The sequence below is a fragment of the Strix uralensis genome, chromosome 12 (assembly GCF_047716275.1).
Source record: "Strix uralensis isolate ZFMK-TIS-50842 chromosome 12, bStrUra1, whole genome shotgun sequence".
NCBI lineage: Eukaryota > Metazoa > Chordata > Aves > Strigiformes > Strigidae > Strix > Strix uralensis.
Window position 1 is genome coordinate 3,329,830 of NC_133983.1, and position 27,625 is coordinate 3,357,454.

The window sequence follows — 27,625 nt, forward strand, 5'->3', positions numbered from 1 at the left end:
GCGGCGGCGGCGGGGCCGGGGGGGCGGTGGGGCCATGAACGCCGAGCGGGACTTGGCGCCGCTGGCGCCCAGCGTGGTGCGGGCGCTGAACGACAAGCTCTACGAGAAGAGGAAGGTGGCGGCCCTCGAGATCGAGAAGTGAGCGGCGCGGAGGGGCGGGGGTTGCCGGGAACCGGGAGGGCAACGGGGGCGGTGCCGCTCTGGGCTGCCCCAGCGCTGGCCGCGGGGCAGGGGGGGATGGAGGCCGGCTCGACGCCCCGGGAAGGGCCTGGGAGGGGTGTTGGGGGTGGTGCTGGGGCCACCTGCGGCGGTGGGGTGGCGAGAGCCGGCCCGGGATGCTCGGGTGGGTCCCGCCGTGCCCGGTGGAGCTGGCCGCAGGAGGAGACCGGCCCGGCTCCCCGGTGGGAGCTGGGGGCTTCGGGGGAAGGGGTGACCCCCGGGGTGTCCGGGACACCGGCGGGGGCTGCAGGCCTGGGAGCCCAGGGAGGGGACTCGGGTGGCACGGTGACCCTGGGCAGCGCCCGGGCAGGAGGGGCTGTGTCCCGGCGCGGCCCCGTGTCTCCCATCCCCGTGTCACCGCTCACTGAAGTTTCTCTCCGAGCCTGTCAGCGCTTGGGCACACGCGGGGACCCGCCGGTTCGGGGCACGTGTCCCAGGGCGGGAGTCGTGCCGGTGAGCCCCTCGGTCTGGCGGTGGGTGCCACTGTGTGGAAGAAACGCCTGACCACTCGTTGGAGGTGTGGTACTTGTTGGAGGTGCGGTGCTCGCTCTCCTGGGACACTCGTGGAGGTGGCTGGCTCTGTGACCACAGCTGGGGGACACGAGGGTCTCCCTGGGCAGCAGGCAGGACCCGCAGTGGGGACAGCAGGCTGGCGCTGGGACGGCCGTGCTCATCATCCAGGGCCTGCCTGAGATCAGCTGGGGTTCATCACCTCATGGTGCCATCCCGCCTCTCCGCCGAGCTCTCACCCGAGCTCATCCCGCGCTCGGGCCCGGCTGCAGGGCTGCAAAGCGCCTGCTGTCACCCCCAGCTCTTGGGTGTTGCCTTTAGTTCTTGCTGCACCGCTGCTGTTTCGGCAGAGTTCGGGCCTTCCTCTTGGAGCATCCTAGGCAAAGGTGTGCGGGCGTCTGCTGGCACGGCCATGCCCCCTCCAGTGCTGCCCATCCACATTCCCCGTGCATCTTGTCGCTCTCGCTGTGCTGGTCGGGGTGCTTTGAGCTGCTCTGCTCCGCAGCTTTGCCTAGGAAGCACGGTGTCCTCCCCGGGCACTGCCCAAGAGCTCAGCTCATGGAGGACATCCGCAGCATCTCCTCAGGGGACAGCCCGGCGCAGGGCTGGGAGCGGCGATCCAAGCCGGAGGGTGAGTTTTGGGTGGGAGAGGTGGCTCTGGTGAGCCTGTGAGGGGAGCAGCCAGCTGCTCCTGGCAGCCAGTGATGTGGGGATGGAGCCACTCTGCTGAGGGTTCAGCAGGAGAGGCGGGAGGGATGTGGGGTGGGAGCTGTGTGCCTTGAATGTGGGGCTCCTGTGTGGGAGAGTGTACATGAGCAGCAGAGAAAATGGCTCTTCGGATGGGGTGAGTGTCTGCTCAGGTACAAACCCAACCCAGCCAGCCCCTTCTTCTGTTCTGTGTGTTCCCCTTTCCCTCATTTTCTCTCTTCTTTATAGGAATAGTTCCTTAAGGGTGGGTTGTGGCAGATGTGTTGCACAGTCCTCATAACTGCCCCACGGCTGCTGCTGGGAGGGGTGATACTCCTTGTCTTACCCAAGCAGCTCTGCTCTGACTTATTCTGCCCCAGGATTCGGGTTCCGTGGTTGGCTTATACCAACCAAAGGCTGATTTGGGGTCAGGCAGTTCAGCGGATCGAGCTGGAAACCCAGCGTGGGTATGAGGAGGAGGAAGGCAAGGGCCAACTCTTTCTGCAGATACACAGGTTTAGGTCAGCTAAAAGCCATCACAAAACGGCACCAGCAGGGTCTCTCCCATGTCTCTGGCATCGAGCGAGGAGGGACTTGCTGCCTCTCAGCTCAGGTACCTCCTCGTCCTCTGGCCAGTAACGTGGGAGCAGGTCCTGCTGCTTGCAGACTCTCTGGTGCTGCACATTACTTTTCACAGCCTTTTGCCTCGTTAGTTAAATCTTGAGCTCTTGAAACTCTTGAAGACAGTCTGTAAAGCTATTCCTGTTCAAACAAAGCTCCATCCGTTAAATCTCGGCAGTAAAAGGATCACCCCAAGGGTTGGTGGTGCTTGAACTCGGTGTGTTTTTCCTGCTGGAGCCTGCTGCTGGCGTGGGACTGGAGGTGGAGCCGTCTTCCCTAAAGCAGCAGTTTGTGAGAGTGGGTCGGGCTGTAACTGTTGGCGAACTCGGCCTCAGAGTGGGGAGAGTGAGGGAGAAAGGGGGCAGCTGCTTTCACAGAATCATAGAATGGTTTGAGTTGGAAGGGACCTTAAGCATCATCTAGTCCCAACCCCCCTGCCATGGGCAGGGACACCTTCCACTAGCCCAGGTTGCCCAAAGCCCCGTCCACCCTGGCTTGAACCCTTCCAGGGAGGGGGCAGCCACAGCTTCTCTGGGCAACCTGTGCCAGTGTCTCACTGCCCTCACAGTAAAAAATTTTTTCCTTATATCTAATCTAAATCTTCCCTCTTCCAGTTTAAAGCCGTTACCCCTCGTCCTATCCCTACACTCCCCGATAGAGTCCCTCCCCAGCTTTCCTGTAGCCCCTTTTGGTTACTGGGAGGCCTCTATAAGGTCTCCCCGGAGCTTTCTCTTCTCCAGGCTGAACACCCCCAACTCTCTCAGCCTGTCGTCACAGGGGAGGTGCTCCAGCCCCCTGATCATCCTCGTGGCCTCCTCTGGACCCACTCGAGGAGGTCCATGTCCTTGGGGCCTTGGGGATCCCAGAGCTGGACACAGCACTGCAGGGGGGGTCTCACCAGAGCAGAGTAGAGGGGGAGAATCCCCTCCCTTAACCTGCTGGCCACTTTGCTCAGATCAGGGTGAGAACAGAGCAGGTGTTAGTCATTTTGGGGGAAGAAGCTCATAAACATCTTCTATAACGATTTTCCTGGATTACAAAATGGGTGACTGGCTGGTGGCACCTATCTGGGAGAGGGCAGCATGAGATTCAAGATAGTGCTAGAAAACCCCTGTATGCAGTTAGATAGTGGAAGCTTTTGCACCTTCACTGAAGGTTAAGGTAAAGATCCTTATTTAGGCTGGGATTTTGAGATGTCTGGATCCAAGTTATAGATGGAAGTTAAAGAAAAAAGGGGAAAAAAAACAGTGTTGCATTGGCCGGGAATCGAACCCGGGCCTCCCGCGTGGCAGGCGAGAATTCTACCACTGAACCACCAATGCTCCAGCTGTGTGTTGCTGCCTGCACAGCTGCCTGCACAGCTGCCTGCGCCTCTGGCTGCCCAGTGGCTCTGCCACAGGGGAGCCGGGGCTGAAAGGCTGGTTGGGCGACCCGGGACCTTGAAGTGGTTGTGTAGGCTGGCGCGGGGTTACAGATCTCTTCATTTAAGCACAGCTGATGCGTTAAATATCTCTGGGTAACCAGCTGCAAGTTCCTGGGGAGGAGGAGCAGGTATTGCCTATAGAAACCTTGTTTGCTGTTTGTTAAGGCTTGTGCAGTTTAAGAGTATATTGAAATATACTATTAATATATTTAAGTATATGGAACATCAGCTGAAGCAATGCATGGGTGGCTGGAAAGGTCCAAAATTTTGGCGCTGGGTGTGAGTCTGGTGGGTAACAATTCCCTACGGAGCCACCAGCGCTCCTGGTGCGTGCCGAGCAGTTCTCTGCTGGCGTCTTGTGCTGTGTTTTGGGGCCCTCACTACAAAAATGACATTTAATTACTGGAGCATGTCCAGAGAAGGGCAACGGAGCTGGTGCAGGGTCTGGAGCACAGGTCTGATGGGGAGCGGCTGAGGGAACTGGGGGGGTTTAGTCTGGAGGAGGCTGAGGGGAGACCTCATGGCCCTCTCCAACTCCCTGAAAGGAGGGTGCAGAGAGGGGGGATGAGTCTCCTGACCCAAGGAACAAGCGCCAGGACAAGAGGGAATGGCCTCAAGCTGCGCCAGGGCAGGGTCAGACTGGCTCTTAGGAAGGATTTCTTTGCAGAAGGGGTTGTTGGGCGTTGGAATGGGCTGCCCAGGGCAGGGGGGGAGTCCCCATCCCTGGAGGGGTTGAAGAGTCGGGTTGACCCAGCGCTGAGGGATCTGGTGGAGTTGGGAACGGTCAGTGTGAGGTTCATGGTTGGACTGGAGGATCTTTCCAACCGAGATGATTCTGCGATTCTGTGTTGGGGGTAAATGACCCTCGTAACCCTCCATGTTGGAAAGGGTGTTTGAAGACCTGGTGACTTCTCTTCAAGCACACAGCCACAGTGAGGCAGCCCTTGAGAGTCCATCCTGGGCTGGGAGTTCCTGAATGCTGTGGGAGGCTGCAGGAGGGCAGTGAGCTGCTGTTGGATGGGAGCGGGGAGGAGGGGAGAGCTCTGGTTTCACTTGTGGGTTCCTTCAGCGTTCCCCATTTCGGTACCACTTTCTGTGGTGTTTGTCATGGCTGAAAAATCCCTGTTTCTGATGACTGCAGGGAGTTGACCCCCTGAGCTCAGCTATTGGGCAAAATCTGAAGCCCTCTGGGTGCTTTCCTTTTCTCTCCCCAGGCTGGTGCGAGAGTTTGTGGCTCAGAACAACACATCTCAAATCAAACACGTGATCCAGATCCTGTCACAGGAGTTTGCGCTCTCCCAGCACCCCCACAGCCGGAAAGGGGGACTCATTGGCCTGGCCGCTTGCTCCATCGCCCTGGGCAAGGTAGGTGTGGGTGGAGTGTTTTTGGCTTGTGTTGGTTGCAGTGGGAGAGTGGTGGCTCCTCCTGGTCAGTGTGATGGGGAGACTCGGGCTGGTGGCCCTGCAGCTCCCCAGCCCCCTCCCTGCATTGCACCATACACCTGGGTTGTGTTTGAGTTTCCCCAACACACTCAGCCACATCCTTTGGTCCCTGGTCTGGGTGCATCTTGGCAGCTCCCTAGGTGTGATTTAAGTGCATCTGTCCATCCTGTGTCTCCAGCAGCTGAACTAGACTCAGCAGGTTGGGTACTAATTTGTGTTAACGGAACGGAGACGAAGTGCAGCCCTTCCACCTCCCACTCCCAGCTCAGCTGGCTCCGGCAGTACGGGCAGGGCCTGTGGGAAGCAGCGTTAAGGTATGGGCCAAACAGTGACAGAGTCGTAGTCAAAGTAAGCAAGTGGCATAAGGTGTCAAGCTGTGCTAGCCTGAGCTAGCAGTTTTCTGGTTTACTTGCTGAATGCGTGGATCGCTCAGTCTGGTTCTGGAGGTGTTACGTTGATGCTCTTTGCATGGGAAGCTGGCTGATTTCTGTCACGATTAAGGTCTTTATAATGTTTACAAGCTCAGTAAGTTGCCTCCAGGGCTATGCCAGAGTATGTGGATTCCCGTGAAGGGGAGCACAAACTCCGCAGGCTCACAGCTCCGTCGGGCTTTTGAGTCAAACCATGTGGCTGGTTTTTGAAAGCACCTGCAAGGGAAGGAGTTGTTTTAGTCTGTAGTAAGATGTACGTCAGAGAAAGCAGAGGGCTTGGGAAGAGCAGGCTGTGCCTGTTGGAAGAGATACAAGGTAGATTTTAATTCATTTATTCCCCTTCTAATGACAGTCTGAGCAGATGCTTCAAAGCCTGGTGACTTTTACATTAACTGCCTTTACGCTGGTGGCCGGGGGCTTCTGAGCAGCACTTCTGACTTCATCCTCTTGTTAAAATGCAGAATCTCTTTGCAAAACCCTCCTTCCCGAGGATGAGCAACACTCTGCTCTGCCCTCAGCCCAGGCACGTAAGCCACTTTCTCCTCCTGCACGGTGCGGGGACAGCTGACTCTGGGGGCTGGAGGAGTTGCTTTTGGTGGCCTTGAGGGGCCCTGGTAAGACTTAGCATTGAATCTTTAATCTGCTAGTCTGTGTGTTGTTGATTTTCTTATCTCCTTTACTAGACACTCAGGAAATGCCAGCCTGTTTCCCCAAAGTAGGGTTTTTTTAACTTCAAAACAAGCCAACCTCCTGCCTCCACCTCTGGGTTTGTCTGAAACTCCTGCTGTGGCAGTGAATCCTTAAGCAAAAGTCTTTTGGGCTGGGGAGTGACCTCACTAATGACTATATTTGCTTGTGGGTAGAGTCAGGGTGAGTCTGGCGTGGCTCTTCCATGGTACGGGAGGACAAACTTCAGCATGTAAAATGAATCTTGCCTGAGAATTAGAGCTCCAGAGTCACTTCATCCAACAGATGTGTCCAGCTTAACTCTGCCAGCTGTTGTAGCTCCTTGTCCAGTAGCAGCTGCACAGGCTGAAGCTGCTCCTCTTCTGGTCACTGGGACCACGGTTAAGTTGGTGTTTCTGGAAACAAGAGGGCAGGAAGATGCTTTGGGCACTGCCAGTTGTCTTTCTTTTTGTGAAGCCTGTATCACCAGCTCCTCCGCACTAGCCAGTTCCTGACATTACAAAGAGTAGCCCAACACACCAAGGGCGGTTTTGCTTAACTGAAGGTGCAGGTGGGCTTGATCTGCCACTGTTTGGGATGTTCTCCCTGGTCCTGGAAACCTGGGTGGGTTTATGCCAAAACCAGCTGGCAGAGTGGGCTAAATCCTGGCTGACAGCTGGCTGCTGTAAGGGCTGGTGACCGCTGGCTTTGCTGGGGACCTGCCTGCAGGGCCAAGGGAGGCAGGGATGGATTCCTCTGTGGGTCAGCCTGCAGCAGAGATGAATGATGTGCAGAGGGGGGCAGCCCCTCTGGCTTTGAAAGGGCATCTCTGGGAAGCAAAACCAGACAAGTACAGCTGCAGTAATCACTCCAGTTGCTGGCGTAGACTCCCTTGAAAGAATTTATCAGCCTGCTCAGGTGACCATCACTGTACCTGAATAATAAAATTCAATAATTCAAAATTCATTAATAAATCCTGTCCATCATAAGCCGTCATGAGCCTGAATCGTTGCAGTATGTTCCAGGGCAGCGCCATCTCTTCCCTGTCCCTGTGGCACGGTCCTCAACTAACCAGTCTCCTCCTGTCCACCAGGACTCTGGGCTCTACCTGAAGGAGCTGATTGAGCCAGTGCTGACGTGTTTCAACGATGCCGATAGTCGGTTGCGGTACTACGCTTGCGAGGCCCTCTATAACATTGTCAAGGTGGCCAGAGGTTCTGTCCTCCCACACTTCAACGTGCTCTTTGATGGCCTCAGCAAGGTATGAAGCTCCTTCTCAACCCCCATGTGTTTTTCTTTCCCGCTCTGGAGAAGTAAGACTTGTTCTCTAGTCCTTGCCTTCTTTGGGTCAAACCAATCAAGTTGTCCAAGGTTGTCTTTCCAAGTAAACTGGTTTGCTTTGACCCAGGCAGGTCTGAAGGACTGAATGAGCAGTTTCTGCAGCAGCACACTGGCCGCTGATGATGTGGGTGCTGGAGTTTGCTGTAAGATACCTTGTTCTCTGTCCTCACCCTCTGCTCCTTGTTGAGTGGTATTCGGAAATAAGGCTGACAGGACTGCTGCAAGTGAGGTGGCTCTGCGGCTTTGTGGGGTCTGTAGGGTCAAAACCATGTCTATGTACACCTGTCTTTGCAGCTTTTCACTGGAAACCTGTATTTCTCTGCCACTTGGGAGCGTCCTGCTGTCCCATGAAAACCTGTGTAGCTGGGGGAGGTAACGGGTGCTTGATATCCCCCTTAGGAAGTCTCTCAGGAGAGTTTGTTGGAGCCTAATGAGGAGCTGGAGATAAAGAGAGTTCTCTGTGTCCATCCCTGTAATGCCAAAGGAGAGCAATGGTCCTGTGAGCGTGCTGGGAGCTCCGCTGCAGAGCGGGGAGCAGACTGGGACCCATTGCTGCAATGGCTCTTGTTTCTGTCATTCACAGCTGGCTGCTGATCCCGACCCAAATGTCAAAAGTGGCTCTGAGCTCCTCGATCGGCTTCTCAAGGTATTTTCCCTCTCCAGCTGAGAATCCTTGGTGCAGGCTGCAGGCATGTGCTGTCTGGGGACGTGTCAGTCCCTGAGGCTGCAGCTGCTGAAACCATCCCAGCTCAGTCCTGTGGCTACTGTCAAAACATTCCTTTCTCTCACTGACCGTAGCTTCTTAGTTTAAGGGTCTGGTGACGATCTCAGGCAGTTGGATTGAGGGGCTGGTAGGTTTTCACAGTGCCACGTGTGCATTCAGCTCTTGGGAGCTGGATGTCTGGGGAAGCCAAGTTTTAGTCCGAGCAGGGTTTCAGCCCTGTCCCAGGCAGCAGAAGGGCTGTTCCCCTATTTTTCCTCCCTTGCCTAAGCGAGCAGTGATGCAAGCGGAGCTGCTTTGCTGCTGCTTCGGGGTGTGGGGCTCAGTTTCTGTTCCTGTTCTGCCTGCTGATGGCTTTGACTCTCGCAGACCTCCCAGTTCTGTTCAGAGGTGAGTGGCTCCCTGCCAGGTCCTGCCCTCACTCCTCCTCGTTATCACACCAGTTAATGCAGCCTCCACATCGCCTACTGCAAACCTTCCGGCTGGGAGATCTGCTCCACCACGCTGGTGCAAGAGACTTACCCATGCAGCAAAATCCACCAAGTGTGTAGGAAGAGCTTTAAAGGAAGGCCCCTGATACAGGTGGTTACATCAAAGGGGCTTGCTCATGTGTGCAACATGCCACTGAGGCATGAAGCTCCCATCCTCCTCCTGTTCAGCCGGGCTGGCTCACAGCAGGCAGGAGCTTCCCTCTCTGGGTCCCGCTCATCGTTAGTCCTTGCCCAAAGGGGATTACATCGCCTGAATAAAACCTCGTGATTCCTTCTCCCCAGGTCTCCTGACCCGCAGACCCATGCATCAACTGCTTGTCATCTTTTTCCTGTCATGTGCCTTATAAAAGGCCGGGTGGGGCTGGTTGTGTGGGTGTGGGGTGGTGACCATCCATCCTAACACCCTCTGCTTGGGCTCTGCAGGACATCGTGACAGAGAGCAACCAGTTTGATTTGGTAGGCTTCATCCCACTGCTGCGCGAGAGGATTTACTCCAACAACCAGTATGCCCGCCAGTTCATCATATCCTGGGTAGGTACACACGGTGCCACACGTGCCTGCCAGCCCAAACTCCAAAATACTGTGACCCGTCAGCATCCCAGCATGTGCCTGGGCAAACGGCAGATATCTCCGGCGACGTGTGAACTCAGGCACCTGAATTTACTTGGGCAGGTTTTTTTATGCCAGCAGAGTTTTTCACCTGCTTCTTTAAAATGCCAGCTCCCTGTCACCTCGCTGTTGCAGTTGCAGGGAGATCATGCTGCACTTCTGCCAGCCTGGTGCAGGACGCTGCACGCCAAGTTAGAAAACACGGTCAAAGCATTGCCTGTGTAAATAGCTTGTGGTCTAGAGGTTCCAGTCTCCCAAAGGACAGTGCCAGGCTTCTTTCGATCACCCAGCGGTGATGGAGGGATGTTCTTCTCCAGGAGGCAAGGCACCTCCACTTGCCTTCTCCTTTCTGTGGAAGGCAGGAGCTCTCAGTGCCTGGCCAGGGTCTGGGGAGAGATGCGTGCCTCTGCGCTCTCTTCCAGCCATACTGTTTGCTGTCCCAGGTCTGCCTGCATGTGTCTTGGCAATCGTTCCCGATCCCTGCTCTGTTTACAGAGCTGTGATTGGAGATGTAGCAATGCTGGAGGCTGATTGCTTGCTTCCTCTGCTAGCCCAGCTTCTTTCTGAGGTGGGCAACTCCACGCTGTCCTCTTGTCCTTCTTCCCCTTAGCTTAGCTTTGAATTCCTCGGTATCGTGCCAGGTTTGTGCTGGTGATGTTAGTTAGCTTCTCTGAAACTCACCTCTTCTTTCTTGTTCCTCCCCTGAGCTAGATCCTGGTCTTAGAGTCTGTGCCTGACATCAACCTCTTGGATTACCTGCCAGAAATCCTGGACGGGCTCTTCCAGATCCTGGGAGACAACAGCAAGGAGATACGGAAGATGTGAGTGTGGAGGCTGGTCGGGCGCGGCGGCTGCGTCTTGCTGTCTGTCCGTCCCCCTCTACCTTTGTTTGCAACTCTTCTGTGTAACTGCAGCGAAACCCCATGTGCATGGCAGGAGATGGAGCAATCTGGTTGGCTTGGTCGATGGATCAAAGTGTCCTTGGCCAGTGCCTCCCTTCACCGGTTTGTTGTGGCTGGAGTGGCTGTGGAGGACACCGTGGTCTGTGCTGGGGGATGTACTTTTGAGTTGAGCTGTTGCCTTCCCAGGCTTTGCACCCAATATCAGAGCTGCAGAGGCTCATGTGTGCTTCTAGGATGGCCTGTCAGCTCTGTGAACAAACCTGCAGCGTGCGAGCCTCTCCCAGCAAGGTAGAGCACCAACCCAGCATCTCCTGGGTGGAGAAGAGAAGCAAGCACAGCGAGCTTGCTCCTCAGATGCGTTGCTGGTCTCAAGGCAGAGGCGTTTTGAAGCACAGGAGTGGCTGGGTGTTCCCAGGGAGGTCAGATGATCTTGGCTCCTTGCACTGGGAGAGAGCAGCCAGACTTGTTTTGTAGGGCACAAGTAAGTGGTCAGGCTGGCCTGGGTCACTCCCACTGCCAAGCCCTCCTGGATCCTCCCTGCTTCGTTGTTTCCCAGTGTCCACAAATCGAGGAACAAGCACTGAAAGCTTTGGGTATCATCCTCCCCCCTGTTCCCCTCTGCAGACCCCATCCCAGGCACCCCTCAGTCTCAACAGAGTGGCTGTGGGAAGGTGTGGGGGGCTCTGGGCAGTCATCGCCTCCATCCTCGCAGCTGTGTGCCGACTCTCCCTTGGAGCAGGGCGAGCTTGTGAGCCTTGTCCTTCGTGGCCCTGCGGCTGTGTGGAGGCACGCCTGCCGTGCCACCAGTGTCCTTTCTAGGTACATGTGTAGGACGCTGAGCTCCCAAACTTCTCTGTAACTTCTCTGTCTTAAGGCAACTGAGCGCTAACCAGCTGCTCTGCCTCTCTGCAGGTGTGAGGTGGCTCTCGGGGAGTTCCTCAAGGAGATCAAGAAGAATCCCTCCAGTGTCAAGTTTGCAGAGATGGCCAATATCCTGGTGATCCACTGTCAGGCGGCGGGTGAGTGCACAGGACCAAGCCGTAGCACCTGCCTCTGGGTTTGCAGTGCTGACCGTGGGTTCAGACCAGTTTTCCAAGGGGCTGTTCAGCAGCTCACCCGCTTGCCATTTCTTTGTCATTGTGCATGTAAATTCTGCTGATGAAGGGTCTGGAGCACAGGTCTGATGGGGAGCGGCTGAGGGAACTGGGGGGGTTTAGTCTGGAGAAGAGGAGGCTGAGGGGAGACCTCATGGCCCTCTCCAACTCCCTGAAAGGAGGGTGCAGAGAGGGGGGATGAGTCTCTTGAGCCAAGGAACAAGCGCCAGGACAAGAGGGAATGGCCTCAAGCTGCGCCAGGGCAGGGTCAGACTGGCTCTTAGGAAGGATTTCTTTGCAGAAGGGGCTGTTGGGCGTTGGAATGGGCTGCCCAGGGCAGGGGGGGAGTCCCCATCCCTGGAGGGGTTGAAGAGTCGGGTTGACCCAGCGCTGAGGGATCTGGTGGAGTTGGGAACGGTCAGTGTGAGGGTCATGGTTGGACTAGATGGTCTTTTCCAACTGAGATGACTCTGTGATTCTGTGAAAGGGGTGGACAGGCAGCTCTACCATGATTGACATGACTGCTCTTGTACTGTTGATCCCCCAGACTCAAATACAGGTCTGGCATCCTCCTGAAGCAGAGGTGCCTGGAAGTAAAATATCTGGCTGTGGGTGACACCTGAGGATATCCAGCACATCTAGAAGGATCTCCTTAGGGGCTTATCTCAACCTCTGGTGGCACTAGGTGCATAGGCAGGACTGTTAAACGTGTTTTGCCTGGCACTTGGTGTTAGTGCTGCACTGTAGATCCTGGGGGTCTGCTGTGTAGGCAGTGGCAGAGGGTTACAGCTGCAGCTGGATGTGTTTCCTGAGAAGGATCTTGTCCTGGAGCTGTGCTCATCGAGCTTAAACTGCTCTTTAAATGGTGCTGAATGGGAGTGGGTTTCTTGTGAGACAGAAAAATAGAAATAGACTGAGACTGCTTGCTCTTGATTAAAGTGATGCCCAGTGAATTTACACTGTTTAAGTCTAAAATCTGGCCCTGCATCACTGACGGCCCCAGCAGTGCTCCCTTTTTCAGGACTTGGGGAGGTTAATAAAACCCCAGCTCTAGGGGTGATGCTTGACCCAGACACACAACTGCTACGAGTGTGACAGTGGAAATATCCTTATGCATTGGGAAGCTTGAGAGAGTACTTGCAAATGAGGAAACCTGGATTATGGATTACTGGGTTAACTCTGAAACCTAATGATTGTGTTTAATCTCAACCTCACTGCAGAGGCAGGTCTACCTATCTCCTCTGGGACTAAACTGTCCCAGACTAAGGTCTCTCTGGACGGAGCAGAGGCAGCTCTCTGCTTGCAGCTGGTCCTTCACCAGCGGAGTTTGCTCAGCTGCCAGTGCTGTCCTTTCTCTCATCTTTGCTTGTCCAATGTCTTCCAGATGACCTGATCCAGCTGACAGCCATGTGCTGGATGAGGGAGTTCATCCAGCTGGCTGGCCGGGTGATGCTGCCTTACTCCTCAGGGATCCTCACCGCTGTCCTGCCGTGTCTCTCCTATGATGATCGCAAGAAGAGTATCCTTGTAACTCGGAGCTGCTCCCATTCCTGCTACAGCAACCCACAGGGAAGCGCCTGTTTCCTGCCTCTGGGGCGCAGGGCCAGCTGCACAGCTGGAGAGGGCCAGGAGAAGTCCTCCCACCAAGTGCCAAAACCTACTCCAGCCCTTTGGATGTGAGGGGGGTTGCCGTAGCTGGACTGGGGCAGCCCTGGTGGGACTGTGGTGGCTTCTCTGTGGCTGGCCAGATGTGGCAGCTAGCCACGTGTGGGACTGAGTGTTCCTTACACTGCCTGCACTCAGACATCAAGGAGGTGGCGAACGTGTGCAACCAGAGCCTGATGAAGCTGGTCATCCCAGAAGACGATGAAATGGATGAGGCCAAGCAGTCAATGACCCTACTGGCAGAGCCCACCCCAGAGGAGTCCGTCTCTAATCCAGAGGCAGCGTCCAGCGGTGAGTTCCCATTGATCTGAGCCATCAGAGGTGTGAGGAGCGTCAAGGGAAGGTCCTCAAGAGAAGTTCTTGAGTTGGTTTGGTGTCCTGCGGCAGTTAAGGGCATGTGGGAGCTCCGTGCTTTCTTTGAGTCTCAGAGTCCTGTTTCATAGCTAATCCTCTGCTGAGACAGACACGTTTGGCACTGTCTGCGTAGCAGGGTCACTGATCTGGCCCAGAGTCCAAGCAGTGCTGCGTTCCCTGGTGAGCACCCCCGTCCCCTCACCATGCTTCGCTTCAAGACAGTCATTAAGTTGACCTGAAAAAGATGGTTTGTAGTTAATGGTTTAGTGTCTTGCTATATAACACGGGAAGAGAGTAGCCCTCCTGTCCTGCAGTGGCTGGTTTGAGAGTTGCTACCACCACCCAAAGGAGAGCTCAGAGAGCTGTGTTAGTCCTGGGAGAGCATCAACACGTGCGTGGAGGATGCCTGTGTTGGGGAAGGGTAGAGAACAGAAAGGAGAAGAATTTTGGGTCCTTTCCAAATGGTGCTTTTGAGACTATCGTGTGGGTATCGTCCCAGTCCTAAAATTTCCAGAACAGAAAAAAGGCAAAAGTTTGCAAGCGGGATGGGAGACCTGGAAGAGTGTTTTAAGTGAGAAGAAACTAAATGGAGAGCAGCCTGGTGGACCGAGGCCTGAAAACAGCAGTGGCTTTAGCCTTCCAGCATCCCTTTGATACTGTTGTCTTGGATTGACTAAATGCTGCTTCTGGCCCATCTTTGTTGTCCAGGCACGTGAAATATGTGTAACATTTAAATCACATGGGCTGATCTGTTGTATTCTTCTGGGGCTGCGTGTTCAGCCCAGTGCTCTTGTGTAACACGCCTGCAAGCGGCGTTTGGGAAGTCCTGCCGTGCGGGTGAGCAGGAAGGTGGGAATTAAAAGGCTGAAGGGTTTTCCTGTACAACAGCGGCCGCGTGGAAGGCGAGGAGGCAGGGAGCTGCGTGAGGCAGCAGTGTGTGGGGCTGGCAGGAGCAGGCAGCCGGGGCATGCAGGCAGCACGCAGGGCAGCACTGGTAGAATTCTCGCCTGCCACACGGGAGGCCTGGGTTTGTTTTCGAGCCAATGCAGCAGCTTTTTGGGAAGGGCTGGAGGGGAAAAATTTAGTGCCGTAGTGCAGCAGCGAGAAGTTTTCTTTTTTTATTCCTTATTTGTCCCGAGAATACCTCCTTTTATTAAAATCTATTGCAGAAGAGCTTTAAAACATCAACAGAAACTTTAATTGCTTGAATCTCTACCCCTTTGGGGTTGGACTGCACCTTGAAGCAGGCAGGATCAGATCAACCTGTGATGTTTTCACCTCACAAACCCTCAGCTCTGCTCCCTGGTTGTGCTGATGTCGTGGTGCCGCTGTGTGCGTGAGTAGAGGCTGTTGGCACAAGGGAGCGTGAAGATTGGCACAAGGGAGCATGAAGAGTCAAGTTCATCCTGTCGTGCTTTGTCACCATGCTTTTAAGACCCAGTTTCAGCATAGAACAGAGGTTGGAAAGCTGTTTGGGTCACTTGGCTTTCACATGAAGTCACGCTGCAGGAGAGCTGGCACTGTGGAGGTCTCCTGGGTTGAATTCAGCCTTTCCTGTGCTTGTGTGGTATCTCTAGGCGTTGAAATCTGGACGATGGAAGGCAGCTGAAACCATCAGGATGTGTCTGGGTCTCCTTTGCAGAGGAGGAGACCCAGTTTGGGGCAGACTTCTAAAGCTGTGCAACCTGCATTTTGCCAGGAAAGTGCAGTCCTGTACCAGCTTTGTCCAGTACCTCTGGCAGTGGAGAAGAGCTTGACAAGGAGTGTAAAATGCTAACTGCAGGCAGAAGGGACCCACAGGGTCCCCGGAGCCTCAGACAATGGCTGCTGATGTCTTTGCAGAAGGTCACGCAGCTCTCCAGCCTCCCAGTCCTGCTCTCTGCCTTCCCTTCCATCCCACTAACTGTGTCTCCCTTTTATCTGCCCCCAGGCTCTCTGGATGCGTCTGGTGACTCCAACTTCAGCAACAGCAGTGTCTTCACAGTAACCAGGTAGGGTCTGTTTGTTGCTTCAGTGTGGCTTGAGAACAAGGGAAGGCTTCTCAGGATAGAGACAATGACTGACAGATACTGACAAAGCTGCAGGGAGGGATGGCTTGGGCTGGAAAGCATTTGGGGTCTCCTGGGTCACTGTGGGGTAGATGGTTGGGGATGCTCTGGGAGTTGACTGCTTCTCTCTGATGTGTTTGCAGCAAAATGTCTTGACTTTTTTTGAATTGAGGTGTTTGCCCCCCCCAGGAGACCTTGCAAAGCCCCCAGGGCAGTCTGGTGAGGCAGTGAGTGTCTCTGCACTTGGGATTCTGCATCTCACCTGTCTTCAAGCCCCCAGGTTGGGCACTCCGGCTTAAAGATAGAGTGAAGGTGAAGAGAGGATGGTTGTCTTGGTCGTGGTTCTTCTAGCTTGGCCAAAATAGGAGGCATTTGGTTCCCTCCTGCCTTTCCAGAGGAATGGAGGTGGAGGAACAGAGGTGTGCTAGTCTGCCAGAGGTGCAGAGACCTCAGGAGAAGGTGGCATGTGAACTGTGGGGCTGGCAGAAGAGCTTGGAGAGCACTTGACCCTCTTTCACCACACTGCAGCCCTCCGTACCGCAGTCCTGGCAGCCCACCACGGCACGGTGCTGTGGGGCTGCTCCTGCAGCCACGCCATCCAGCTCCAGCCACTGGAGAGGCGAGGGGTCTCGGCAGTGTTTGCTGCCAGCCTGTCCCCCTGCCAGCCTTGCGTGGCATTAGTCAGCTCCGTGCCTGCGGAGAGCAGCTCCGTGCCCAGCACGATCTCTCCCGAGATCTCGTCTAAATCATCTCTCCTGCAAATACCTTTCTTCCCATCCAGCTGTCGGTGAATCTGGGGACAAATCCATCTGCTCTTATAATGCACCTTTCCTTTCCTTTTGCTGCCTGCAGTTCCCTCCTCAGAGGTTGTGATTTCCAACAATTTTATTGTGCTGATGCGTATGCTTATTTGTTGTTGCGGGCCCCAAAATAAGATGTGTTACTCTAGCTGCATCCTTACCAGCGAGGCTAACGTGTGATGCCCATCATAACACATCCCAGAGCTTTTCAGCTTGATGGTTTGTATCCTCTGTTCCTTTTTTGCAGTCCTGCAAAGCCCAGCTACTCCCTGCTCTTAATGAGGCCCTTAATTTTTTCTTCTCTTGAAAGTACAGGTCTTTTCATTTGTGCCTAGATTATGTTTTATGGCTGTTAAATGGTTTTTCCTGGCTTTCCTGGGATCACTGTGTCCTGGCCCTGCTCAGCCATTAAAGTCTAGTGGGTACAGAAGTGGGCATGTGTAGGGCTGAAATTGGGAAGGGAGAGAGTGCTGAGTTCAGGAGGACAAGTGATAACTGCATCTCTGTGCTGAAGAGCTTGCACCTGGGGGAGAGAGGGAGCAAAGACCGAAGGGGGACAGAAGCAGGGAGAGCTGGAGTGACTTGGTCACAGTGTCACTGAGAGCCAGGAGAACGGCTGTCGGAGCTGAAGCAGTCTGCCAGCTCCCCAAGCTCCAGGGAAAACCACCTGGGACAGCAGACGAGACCCCTCGTGTCTCTAAGAGACCTGATTTTGCAGAGAGACTTGTTCTTGAGCAATCCTAAGCCTTTTTAAACAGGAGACTCCAGGTTTTATCCTGGGGTTTACCTGCCCTGAAGCCCATTTCCCCATCTGTGTGACCTCTCTGCTGGCCCCGTGTCAGGACCTGCAGCATCTTTGCTGTGGGACCTGTTGTGGGGGACTGGCACAGGGTTAGGGGTCTCTACATGGCTGACAGGAGCCCTGGACACCTGCCTGGTGCTCCATCTATTGCTCAGGCTGTCTGACTCGGCCCCGGAGCCAGAGGAAGGCGAGAGCTGGCACCCGGAGCTGGTTGCAGCTGTAACTCACACCAGGGAGCAGGCAGCTGCCTGCATGCTGAATGCCCACTGGGTGTCAAGACAGGACCGCAGGAAACCGTTGCCTTGCTTTGAAAAGCTGGAAAGCCTGCGAACGGAGGAAGTTGCAGCTGCCTTTTAAGATGAAGTCACTCTTCGCTTGTGTTTTTGTTCATTCCCCCCCCCCTGCTTCCCCCAGTCTCCTCCGGCGAGCGAGTGATGGAGCGTGGCCTGGTGCCAGGCGTCCAGCTCTCACGCCCCCTTCTCCTGCCCTCCCCGCGCAGCAGAGTCTGCAGAGGGAGAGCGCTGCAGCAGCGGCGAAAGGAGGAGGACCTCGGTCAGCAGGGGCGGAGGAGTTCATGGCCCGGCGTCTGCAGAGAGACGTCTTCCATGAAGATGCCATCCAAGAAGATGACGAGGTCTGAATGCTCAATAGATGGATGCTGGGCACGTTCCTATGGCCACAAACTGACACACGCACCCCCAGGCCCCTAAAGCATGCTGTCGGCAATCCAAAATGCTTTCAGGGTAATTGCCAGCTTCCTGGTGGCATTCGCTGGGAAATGGGGACTGTGACTGTGCTGGGACAGAAACTGGCTCCTGGGAGAGCCTGGCTGCACAGGGCTGGGGGGGTCCCCATGCAGGTGGTGGTCCCCACTTCCAACTTCTGCAAAAGCCATCATTGGAAGTGGACCAGAACTGTGTTCCAGAGGTGCTGGAGCCGTCCCGTGCCCTAGCTGACCCTGCCGATGCTGCAAGTGCTGGTGTGAGCCCAGATCAGGAAGGGGAAGTGGAAGCGCGGCTGCTGGAGCAGAGCCCGGCCTTCCTTCCGTCGGTCTGAGCTGCTGCAAGAGAAGATGCAGATGTCTGTCCTGTGTCGCTGGACCAAAACAGCTGGGAAGTGCCTTTTAGGCTCTTGTAACTGCATCGGTGTTTCAACACAAGACCTGGATGGTTTGAGACAACTTCCTAACCGTACTGCCGGGCGGATGGTCAGGCATGGCTGGCAAGTGGTCAGCAGGGCTGCCTGGGTTGGATGCGTGGCAGCTGGACAAGGGTGATGGGACCACGATCCCTCACCAAACTAGAAAAGGGGCGTGGGGGCTCCAGAAGAGCCTATGTGATCCTTCCTGATGCAAGGAGGGCTTCTTGGTTTGGGTGGTGTTCAGCAGCACGTGGACACGTGAAGCTGCTTGTTGCTCTGTAGGAAGGATAAACAGCTGCCACGTGGCTGAACTGCCCGAGGCTGCGTTTAAATCGGACTTTTAAACATGGTAATTAGGGCTTTGTACAAAGCGAAAATTGCTGCTGCTTGTGCTGGAAGTCACCATAGCCCCGTGCCCAGAGCCTTGGGTGTGCAGCCGGTGAGCTGGGGAGCTCATGGAGGTGATGAACACTTGGGGTAGGGATGGTGCTGGGTGCCCTGCAGCACCCAGGGGACGGTTGGCTGAAGGCAGCACCATGTCTTACTTTGAGCTCATGCACCAAGCCAACCTTGGAGTCCCTTTCTCCAGCAGCTTGTCTGGTGGAGTCTGCCTTGCTGCAGCTTTCAGGTCCAGGGTGTCCCCTCAGGGAGAATCCTCCTGGCCCTCCTCTCCAGCCTGGAGCAAGGAGACGGGTTCCCTTCACTGCTCCCACTGCACCGTGGGGTAGATGAGCTGGAGGAGGACCTCGGGCACCCTACCCCAGCCCTTGTCACGGTCATCTACAGCTTGTTGGACTGGATGCCTCTGCCTAGACCTTAGCCTCATCGCTTCCCCAGGAGATCAGCTTGCGCCGGTGCTGTGGGCACTTCCAGTACTTGGAACCCACAGTAAGCAGAAGGAAGCCAAGAGTGCCAAAATAAGAGCGATGGAGGACAAGAAAGCGACAGCTTGTGGGACTGATAGCAGAGAGGAGCTATTTACCTCCTGGCCGCTGGCTCGAGCCCGTTGAGCAGCACAGCTGCCAGCCCGTATGGGAGCTGCTCTTGTGACTTGGACCACAATGAAAGGACCTGGATATTTCCACCCTTGGCAAGGCCGCTTAAAGGCTAGAGCCTGGCCTAGACCTTAACCTTGTCTGAAAATGGGGTCAGGAAAGCAGCTGGGCTGGGCAGGAGGCCAGGAGAGAGATGACAGCTCAGGCATTGGCAGAGAAGAGGCGACTGCTGAGGAGAGAGATGGCAGAAGCCCTTGAAGAAAGGGGAGAAATGAGAAAATGAGTTGATAAGGGACACAGGGTGAAAAACATCACTGTGGGTTGAACACGGTGGGAAAGTGAGCTCTGTTCCCGTGCTGGAGGATGGTTTCTGAGAAGGGGGTATGTGCTGGGGGATGGGTCTCCTGCCCTACCACTCAGCTTGAGCAAAAGGTACCAGTATCCAGAGGTGAGAGCCTGGTACAGCTCCTATTGTTGGTTAATTCGCCCTAAAAACATGTTCCCACCATCGCAGGCGAACCACAGAGGCAGTGTCAGGGCTGCGTTCATCCTCCGGAGGAGAATCTGGGGTAGTGGGTTAGATGGAAGCGATTGCATCTGACATCTGCCCTGCCGCAGATGCCGGCGGTGGGAGCCGGCGTGGCAGGCCCAGAGGATCCTGTTAACGCGGTGCTGTTACTGCTGCTCCCACTCCACACTGCCTGGGGATTAAGGAGAGCCAGGGCGAGCTGCGAGCCCGCTTTGGAGCTGCAACCACGGCAGCTCTTGGTGTGCTCGGCTGCTCCCTTCCCCCCTGGAAAGGCAGCAGCCCAGGGAAATCTGGTGCCGCTCCATCTTGGAGGCAGAGGAGGGAGCATGGTCGGTTGGGAGATTTTTAGCCCAATTCCACATGTTCATCGGAGCTCTTGCCTTTCAGGAGGGTGCCCTGGTTTTGTGCTGTGTAAATGAGCTGCTTCTCCACCGGCAACCCCCCTAAAAGGTTTATCTCAGCAGATGTGGGGAGGGGATAGCTGGCGAGGAGCTGTGCCAGCTCTTTGCCATCCACTTTAGCAGGAGCTGAGCCCGGCGGAGCTGCAGGGCAGTGGTGTGTGGTATGGCTGGGGTCTGCCTGACTCGAGGTGAGCCCGACACTGCCAGCCACCTCCTGGGGTCAGCTCGGGTGGATTTTGACTTGAGCCGCCCAGGCTCTGCCCACAGCCCACTTCTGTGCGGGTGCTGCACCACTGGGGAAGGGGTTTTCATGAGCAACTTTGGCACGAGCCAGGCTGGAAATGGCGCGTTGATGTGCTGGCAGCAGTCCAGCGTCCTCCTCTAACGATACCACCCCGTGTCCTCCTCGCCTGCCTCGCAGCAGCGTGGAGCTGCTGGATGTGACAGCATCGAGGCCACCTCCAAACCGGCCGGCTTCACACGCCTCTTCTCTGTGCCATCCTTTCAGCTGCTTCCCTCTGGAAACACACAATACCCTCAGGTTTTTTCCCCATCCTTCACAGACGATGCATATTTTGGCGTGGAGATGTAACTGGGTCGAGGATTCGTGCTCCTCTTCCATCAGGAGTCCCGTGCCGGGTGGGTGGCTGGGTGCACCACTGCAGCAGGAGCTGGTTTTGCAGGAAAACCAGCTACAGGGCTTGTTCAGGCTGGCTTAAATGGCCTGGGACTGCTCCCTTGGACATCTCCTCTCCCAAACTTCCCATGCTCTAGGTTCCTCCTTCCCCTTGCTTCTGCACGTCTGAGTGTTTGGCCCTCAGCTGTTGTTTGCAACATCAGAGCAAAACTTAGTCCAACTCAAAATGCAATTTGCAGACCCCGGCATCTGTTACGTGAGGCAGATCAAGCAGTCCGATATCTGCAGAGCTGTGAGGGGCTGCAGCCTCCTCGTCTCGCCCTTAGAATGTGTGTCCTGGGGAAGATCAAATCCCATTAAGCTGCAGCTCTACTTGCAAATTATACCATGAGAAATCTGCCCCTTAGGATTTCTTATCAAACGAGACGCAGAGCAGCTCTGCGTGCGCTAGAAAAATCGTCAAGAGTCTGGTTCAGCCTTGAATAATTCAGTAGCTTGGGTAGGACAGGAGTGACTTAGCTCTTCAGTGCAGCTACCTCTTGGAGGTCTGCTTCAACCATCTTGGCTCCAACCATCTCAGGTCCAACCATCTCTCCTTAACATAGTGTCCTGTGACAGATAATTCCCACATTCTTGCTGTTGGAAGAGATGGGAAACCATCAGGTAGACCTCAGGATTACAAACAGGACAAAAAAATGCTGTGACATCACCTCCCCTGCGTTGGGGTCACCTGTCCCAGTGCAGGTCCCAGCTGTTTGGGGAGAAACTGAAGAGTTTTTCACCGTAGTAAGAGCTAAGGGTCTTCAGGCTGTTGGTGTTATAAAAGAGGCAATGTCCCAGTGAACTAAGGGAGTTGTTTGCTTTCTTCCCTGGTTGGAGACCAAGAATTATCCTCATATTTTGGGATGGCTTTTGGGAAACAAGATGATGTTCTCAAGGCAGCCTTGTAGCAGAGAGCTGTGTCCCAAAACCACTGCCAGCCAGGGCACCATCTGCAGTCCTCAGCACGAGTCCGCTGGGATTAGCGGAAGCTGAATGTCCTCACCTGGTTGGGTGGCCCCAACTAGTGGAGTTTGAGGCCACGTGGGTTGGTGTTCTCTGGAGATGTTTGAGCTGATCAAACTTGAGTGGGATTCTGAGTGCATTTTATGGATCTCTAGTCTTTGAATCCCAAGCCTGGTGACTGCAATACAGACCAGTTTCTCAACACAGCCATGGTACTGGATTCATCTAGCATGGTGTCTTGTCATGCATAGGTAGCAGCTGTTTTGGGAAAGTGGTAGACCTTCAAGCTTGGAAGATTTCTGTTGTTTCCAAAGCAAGCTTCTGGTGTGTTGCTGTGTCTCTCATGGTGCTTCCCCATCTGGTAATGCCCATCAGAAGCTACTTATGCCACATGGGCAAACCTGGCCAGGCTGGAGCTTGCTTCTTGGCTGTCATAAGCCTTGAAGATGTGAACACAGTTGTTGGGTTTGCCATGAGCAGATCTGGATGCACGGAATAAGAAACGTGGGTGGCCAGGCTGAGTGGGGCAGGAGCAGGCCGAGGAGGTTTCCTAGGGTTTGAGCTGAGATGTTTGATGTAGCCTCTGGTGTGTTGTAGACCTCCCCACTGTGGGAGGAGTGAGTTGGACATTACAGCACTGAACCAGCCTCTTTCCTTTCCATGCAGCTCGGAGAGGATCCAGGTGACCCTGAACCTGGATGGAATAGTTCAGGTGCTGGACTGCCACCTCCATGACACGTCCATTGGGATGATGACCAGAATTGCAGTCCTGAAATGGCTCTACCACCTGTACATCAAGACTCCTCGTAAGGTAGGTCAGGAACTCAGCCTGTGAGCCTGCTGCTTCCCCTGTGGGACTGAGCTTGTCCGCTGCCAGCCTGCTCCTTGCCTTTGAATTAGCTGTAATTATCTTGCTAGCACTGCAACCAAGTGTCCACCTGCCTTCTCTGAGGCGGCTTTGGCTGCTGGTTACCCAGTAGCTTAAGGAAGAAGAGCTCTCCAGATCAGATAGAAAATGCTGGTGAAGCTTTCGGCAGCTTCCCCTGGGGCGAGGGGTCGTGTGGCAGGGGGTGACCAGGCCTGTAGGACTGATGCCAACCATATTTCTGGTTCTAGATGTTCCGACACACCGACAGCCTCTTCCCCATCTTGCTGCGAACCCTCTCAGATGAGTCAGATGAGGTAAGTGCTGCAGCTGCTGCAGAAGTCCTCCTTACTGTCTCCACATCTAGCTGGGCTTTGGACTTTTTGGGTTGAACCCAAGGGATTTTGTGAGGCCTGGCCAGTGTTGGCACTGGGGAGTTTAACCCTCTTGGCTAAACGGAAGAAGACCCAACGCAGAGCCTGCAGATAGCTGCCTGGCTGAAGGCCCTGTTGTCTTGGTTAGACTGGTGTGTTTGGGACCTTCTGTCTATATAAACCTTCCTCTCCATCTCTGAGAGCTGATCCTTCAAAGCCAACTCCTAAAAATCGTTTTTGCCTGCCTGGGAAGACAGGTGGGGCTTCCATTCCCAGAGCTGGTGCCTTTCCCATGGGACTGGTTCGTGGTCAGATCCTTGGTGAGTGGGAATTCGGACGCCTTGCAACAGCTCTCTAGGGATGTGAGGGGGATTGTGTCCAGCCAGCACTGCAAAATCCAAGTCGTGAGGTGGTTAAGCAGCACCCACCACAAGCAGGGCAGCATCAGCATTGCCTGGTGGGGCTGCAGTAGATGCCCAGTGGCATCAAGCTGGCTGGGAAGCGTTTGGCTTGGAAGTGAGCAAAGAAAATCAGGCGGCAATGAGTGGGTCAGCTTGCTCTGCCTTCACCTTACCCTCCCAGCGCAGTGCTCTTCATCTCCCAGGCTGCTCCCTTCCCAAGGCGCTGCACCATTTTCCTGTTTCCTCGTCTTTTTTCCTCACTCCTCTTTTCTGGTTCCAGTCATGTCAATTTTGGCGTCTTTGGTGTCTTCTCCCCCCTCTCCATTGCACCTTGGAGCATTTCTAGTGCTTGGGTGGGAGGCTGGCAGCTTCGGCACCCAGCTGGCCCAGACACCGGTAGCGCTTCTACCATCCGCTGGATACCTCTTGCCCAGAGCTGCGAATGATCCTGGCTGGTGTCTCAGCCCAGACCTTCCTCATGGAATAAAAATCACGTGCTATCTGCTTTGCCTTACATGCTTAGGGCATCAAACCCCAACCCTGCAATAAATCCCATGTGTGAGGGGGTCGTTAAGAGAGGAGGACAGGGAATAAGCAAGCGAAGGAATGACTTGCAAAGGCAAGCGACTGCCTGGCCGTTTTCCATACCCTGCTGCTTACAATGCAAACCTTTCCAAAAGAGTCCCCAAGCACACATCTGCCTTTGCAACGCTCTAGAAAGCCTGCATCTTGCAGATAGTCTCTCCAGCTTGGCAGGAGATCGCAGTGAGTCATGTTGCAATTACACTGCTTATTAATATTTGAAAAAAGCAGTGAAGAAAGGACCCTGGTGATGCATTTCCTCCATGTGACATAACTGGGAATGGCTCAAAAGTAATTTTAAGCTGATTTATTTAATCCTGTCTTCTATTTATTTAAATGTTTGGAGCGGGGTTTTTTTAAGGAAATCCATAGACGAGTCAATCCATTAAACACCACTGCTCAGCTGGCTCCCAACCAGATTTGCTGCTTTCTGCAGAGGAAATAGAAATGACCGAAATAGTAGGGGGGGTTTTGAGCTGAGCATTTTTGGGAACAATGTCAATGCCTATTAGAAAAGGGGACACAGAGTGCTCTCTTAACCCTTACTCCCTGCTCAGTACAGTATTTGTATGCACGTTCACGTTGTCCTAGAGCAGATCAGGATCCCCAGAAGCTCTTGGCTAATGGGCTGCGGATCACCGGGTTAGTGTGGGATCCTATGTGTGCTAACCCATCAGCCCTCTGACGAGGAAGCATCTCTCTCCCCTTTCCAGGTAGGGCTCCACACGTTGTATGGTGTAGCACAATGTGTACACACATCTTCAGTGAGGTTTTCTTGCTGTCTTCGTTCTGCAATGATGCTCTCCCCAAGGGAACCTGGCTGGGCAGCAGTGCCGGTGCCATCTTTCTTCCCAGCAAGGCTGAACATCCTTTTGCAGTGCCTGCAGATCCCCTGGCCCCCATGCACAGTTTGGAGGCCAGCTGTCGCTCTCCTGATGGGCTCTGAAACTCTTCTGGAGCAGTTTCTTCTCGCTAGCTCATCACCAAAGGGGAATCTGGCTTTGGAGGGTCAGTGCTAGTCAGGGCTTTGCATCGGACTGAAAGACCATGCTCAGGCACCTTATTTTTAAGGTCTGGTCTTGCTGAGCTGCTCCAAGGCTCTCTGTGCACTTGCCATAAATAATCAAACCCAAAGCAAGGAGAGACTCGTGCTGGATGGAGCCAGATCCATGTCCTTTAAGTTGTCACGCGTTTTTATCGTTAAAGTAGCACAAGGTGTTGCTCCACCTCCACCGTGCTGAACAGGGGCCAGTATCTCATGATGCATCTGCGGTGTCCTGAGTCATCTCTGCCTTCTCTCCTGTTCCTCTTCCTACCCAGTTCTCCTGCGCCAGTAAAGAAATGGTCAAGAGACCTAGTTAAGATTCACAAAGGCAGCGCAGAGAAGTTGGAGCGAAGCTGAAGCAAGCAGTTCCCTTTGATATGTAGACAAGTCGGGATACAGGATTCCTGGCTGTCAGATGCCGTACTGCTGCACTGCGTCACCTCGTGCTGGTTCCCGTGCTTCCCCGACAGGGACGTGCTCCGTCCTGCGTTTTGAGACCTGGTTTTGAAGGCAATCTTTAAAAGCCCTGGTTAAAATTTGATGTGCTTAAAAACTTCCTCGCAGCTGCAAGACTTAACAAGGTCCTGCTGGGAATGGGGTTTTTTTTGCACAAGCTGCTCCTTTCATCGGTGCGAGCCTTGCAGCCCTGATACGTGGTTGAAGAATTGATGTTAAAAAAGGTGAAAAGTCAAAGCCTGAGCACCCTGTGGGAGCAGTGGGTTGGACCTTTCCACTCACAGGTTAAAAGCACTGTTGCTGGAAGGCACTGCTGAAAAGAAGAGCTGTCATCTCCCTCTGCAAGCTCCTGGTGCAAAAGCAGTTTCTGATGTAACTGTCCAGTTCCCTGGGATCTTCCCAGTTGGAGCCAGGTGCTGAGTTTAGTTGGACACAAGAAGTAGTGAGGGCATCTCTGAGAAAACTGTGAAGCAGTGACACTGCTGGTTTTCTTTCTTTGCTTTGTTTTCCTTTCTCCGGCTCCAAAATGGAGTTATTTCTTTATGGCTGAACATGTTCCTGTTTGCTTATCTGCTCCTCTTAATCTTGCTGGGGGTTGGAAGTTGTGCTGGGACTTTAGTCTGACTCATGCAGGAATGACGCATGAGGTGAAACTGGTGTCTGATGTGAAGCAGGATAGTCTTCGGCTTCCTCTCAACTCTGCTAATGTGAAAACCTACCTGCGTTGATGCAGGCAAGGCTTTGAATACAGCAAGAAGATCCAAATGATTTCTTAGCTTGCTGTTTGCAGCTGTATCTCCTAGAACATCCCTCAGAAGTCTGCTCCTGGCACTGCACAAGAATTGATACCCTTTCCTAGAGAGGGCTAGCTGAGCCTGGGCTACCACTGCCCCTGGAGGTAGCGATGGACTCGAATGTCTGCGTGACCTTCAAGTCAACTTCTCCATGACAAGCTGAAACATTTTGCCCTTCTCTTGGGTTTCCAGTATTAAACTAGGAGAGGAGGAACCCCAGGTATGGTGGTATGCTGGTATTCGTCTCTCTCCTTTGCTGTTAACTTCTACACCCCTCCTGTGTGTCCTGCAGCACCGCAGGGTTTTGAAGCCCGGGTCTCTGCCCTGCTCTCTGATCCCTGCTGTCGTGCTAAATCCTGGCGAACTTCTCCCATCGTGCCTGATTCCCAGTACAATGAAGCTGAACAAAAGCTTGTGCCAAAGCGAATAGCTGTCTTAGCGTGGTTTGGTTTGGAGCTTTGCTCTGTTGGTTTTAGACCCATTGTGCTCCAGCTCCCAGCCTTTAATTCGCCACTCAAAGCTACAAGGTACCGAAGCAGGGAGGCTACTTGTTTTCAAGAGGGAAGTTACACTGAGCGTGAGCTTAGGACTGAAATGGTGGGGTATAGAGAGAGGTATATAATTTCAGTTGGATGGTAGAAAATGTGGTCAGCCCAGTTTGCCATATGTGGAAGCAGCCCGTAAGCAGAAGTCTTAAAGCAGGGTGGGGTGATGCTTTCTCCAAGGTCTCGAGGCATTTGCAAGGGCACTGGGTTGAAAGATAATCTGTGCGCTGCGTTGTGCAGGAATGGGAAGATTCCTGGGGGGAGGGCGATCCACAGGGAGCTTCTTGGCTCAGCACCAGTTCTGGACCATAATTGCATGGCTTGCATATACACGTGCATCCACAGTTTATACGTATACAGAACGACGAGTGGTAAGCTGGCAGTCTGGGCTCAAGGTGGTGCTTGTAGCATTCCTGGGTGAAATCACGGAGCAGACTAAAACCACAGGAAACCTGTCTGCTGCAGAGGACAGGCAACCCCTGTCCTGGGGAGCTGGCTCAGAGTGGGTCCAGGGTGGGATGAAGGTACAGGATGCAGGATTTGGTGAGCTTGGCTTTGGTTGCCTGGCTCTCCAGGATGTGGAGGTGCTGGTATGGGAGACAGGGTAGCAAATAAAAGCAAGCCCTTTGCTTATCATAAGCTCTGGGACTCTGAGTGCTGAATTTGAAGGGGTTGCAGGCATCCAGCCTCCCACAGCGTGGCCCACAGGGATACTCCAAGGCAGCTCTGGCTTCCTCCAGCCTCATCCCACTGGCTGCACCTGTCGTGCCTCCTCCCCTGCCCTCTAATACATGAAGAAACACCTCCTTGGCATCCCGCCCTGCAACTGGCATCAGGTGGTGCGTTAAGCTCCCCGTACGCTAATTAAACACATTTAAAGAGGTGCTCTGAGCTGTGACAGTGCTTGTGCTCCTGCTGCTCGGGATGCTGCAGGCCTGGCCCTCGCACACCCAGCAGCAGGGACAATGGGGGATTTGCAAAAGCAGGAGGGAGGATGGGGAGTTTTCAGGTTGCAGCTTGGTTCCAGGT

The 27,625-nt window shown here is 54.3% G+C and overlaps 1 protein-coding gene and 1 non-coding gene across 2 annotated transcripts in view; one reads left to right on the forward strand and one right to left on the reverse strand.

The window, feature by feature from the left end:
• The window catches only part of VAC14 (VAC14 component of PIKFYVE complex), a 66,142-nt gene continuing 38,517 nt past the window's right edge, over nt 1-27,625 (forward strand). The window contains exons 1-12 of the mRNA XM_074881913.1: nt 1-138; nt 4,675-4,825; nt 7,094-7,261; nt 7,925-7,987; nt 8,977-9,084; nt 9,874-9,983; nt 10,977-11,083; nt 12,543-12,677; nt 12,962-13,114; nt 15,108-15,168; nt 22,201-22,345; nt 22,651-22,716. Coding sequence (XP_074738014.1) covers nt 35-138; nt 4,675-4,825; nt 7,094-7,261; nt 7,925-7,987; nt 8,977-9,084; nt 9,874-9,983; nt 10,977-11,083; nt 12,543-12,677; nt 12,962-13,114; nt 15,108-15,168; nt 22,201-22,345; nt 22,651-22,716 — 1,371 coding nt within the window. The 5' untranslated portion in view covers nt 1-34. The remainder of the gene's footprint in view (nt 139-4,674; nt 4,826-7,093; nt 7,262-7,924; nt 7,988-8,976; nt 9,085-9,873; nt 9,984-10,976; nt 11,084-12,542; nt 12,678-12,961; nt 13,115-15,107; nt 15,169-22,200; nt 22,346-22,650; nt 22,717-27,625) is intronic.
• Nucleotides 3,289-3,359, reverse strand: TRNAG-GCC (transfer RNA glycine (anticodon GCC)). Its single transcript has one exon. It is a non-coding gene; the product is annotated as a tRNA-Gly (tRNA).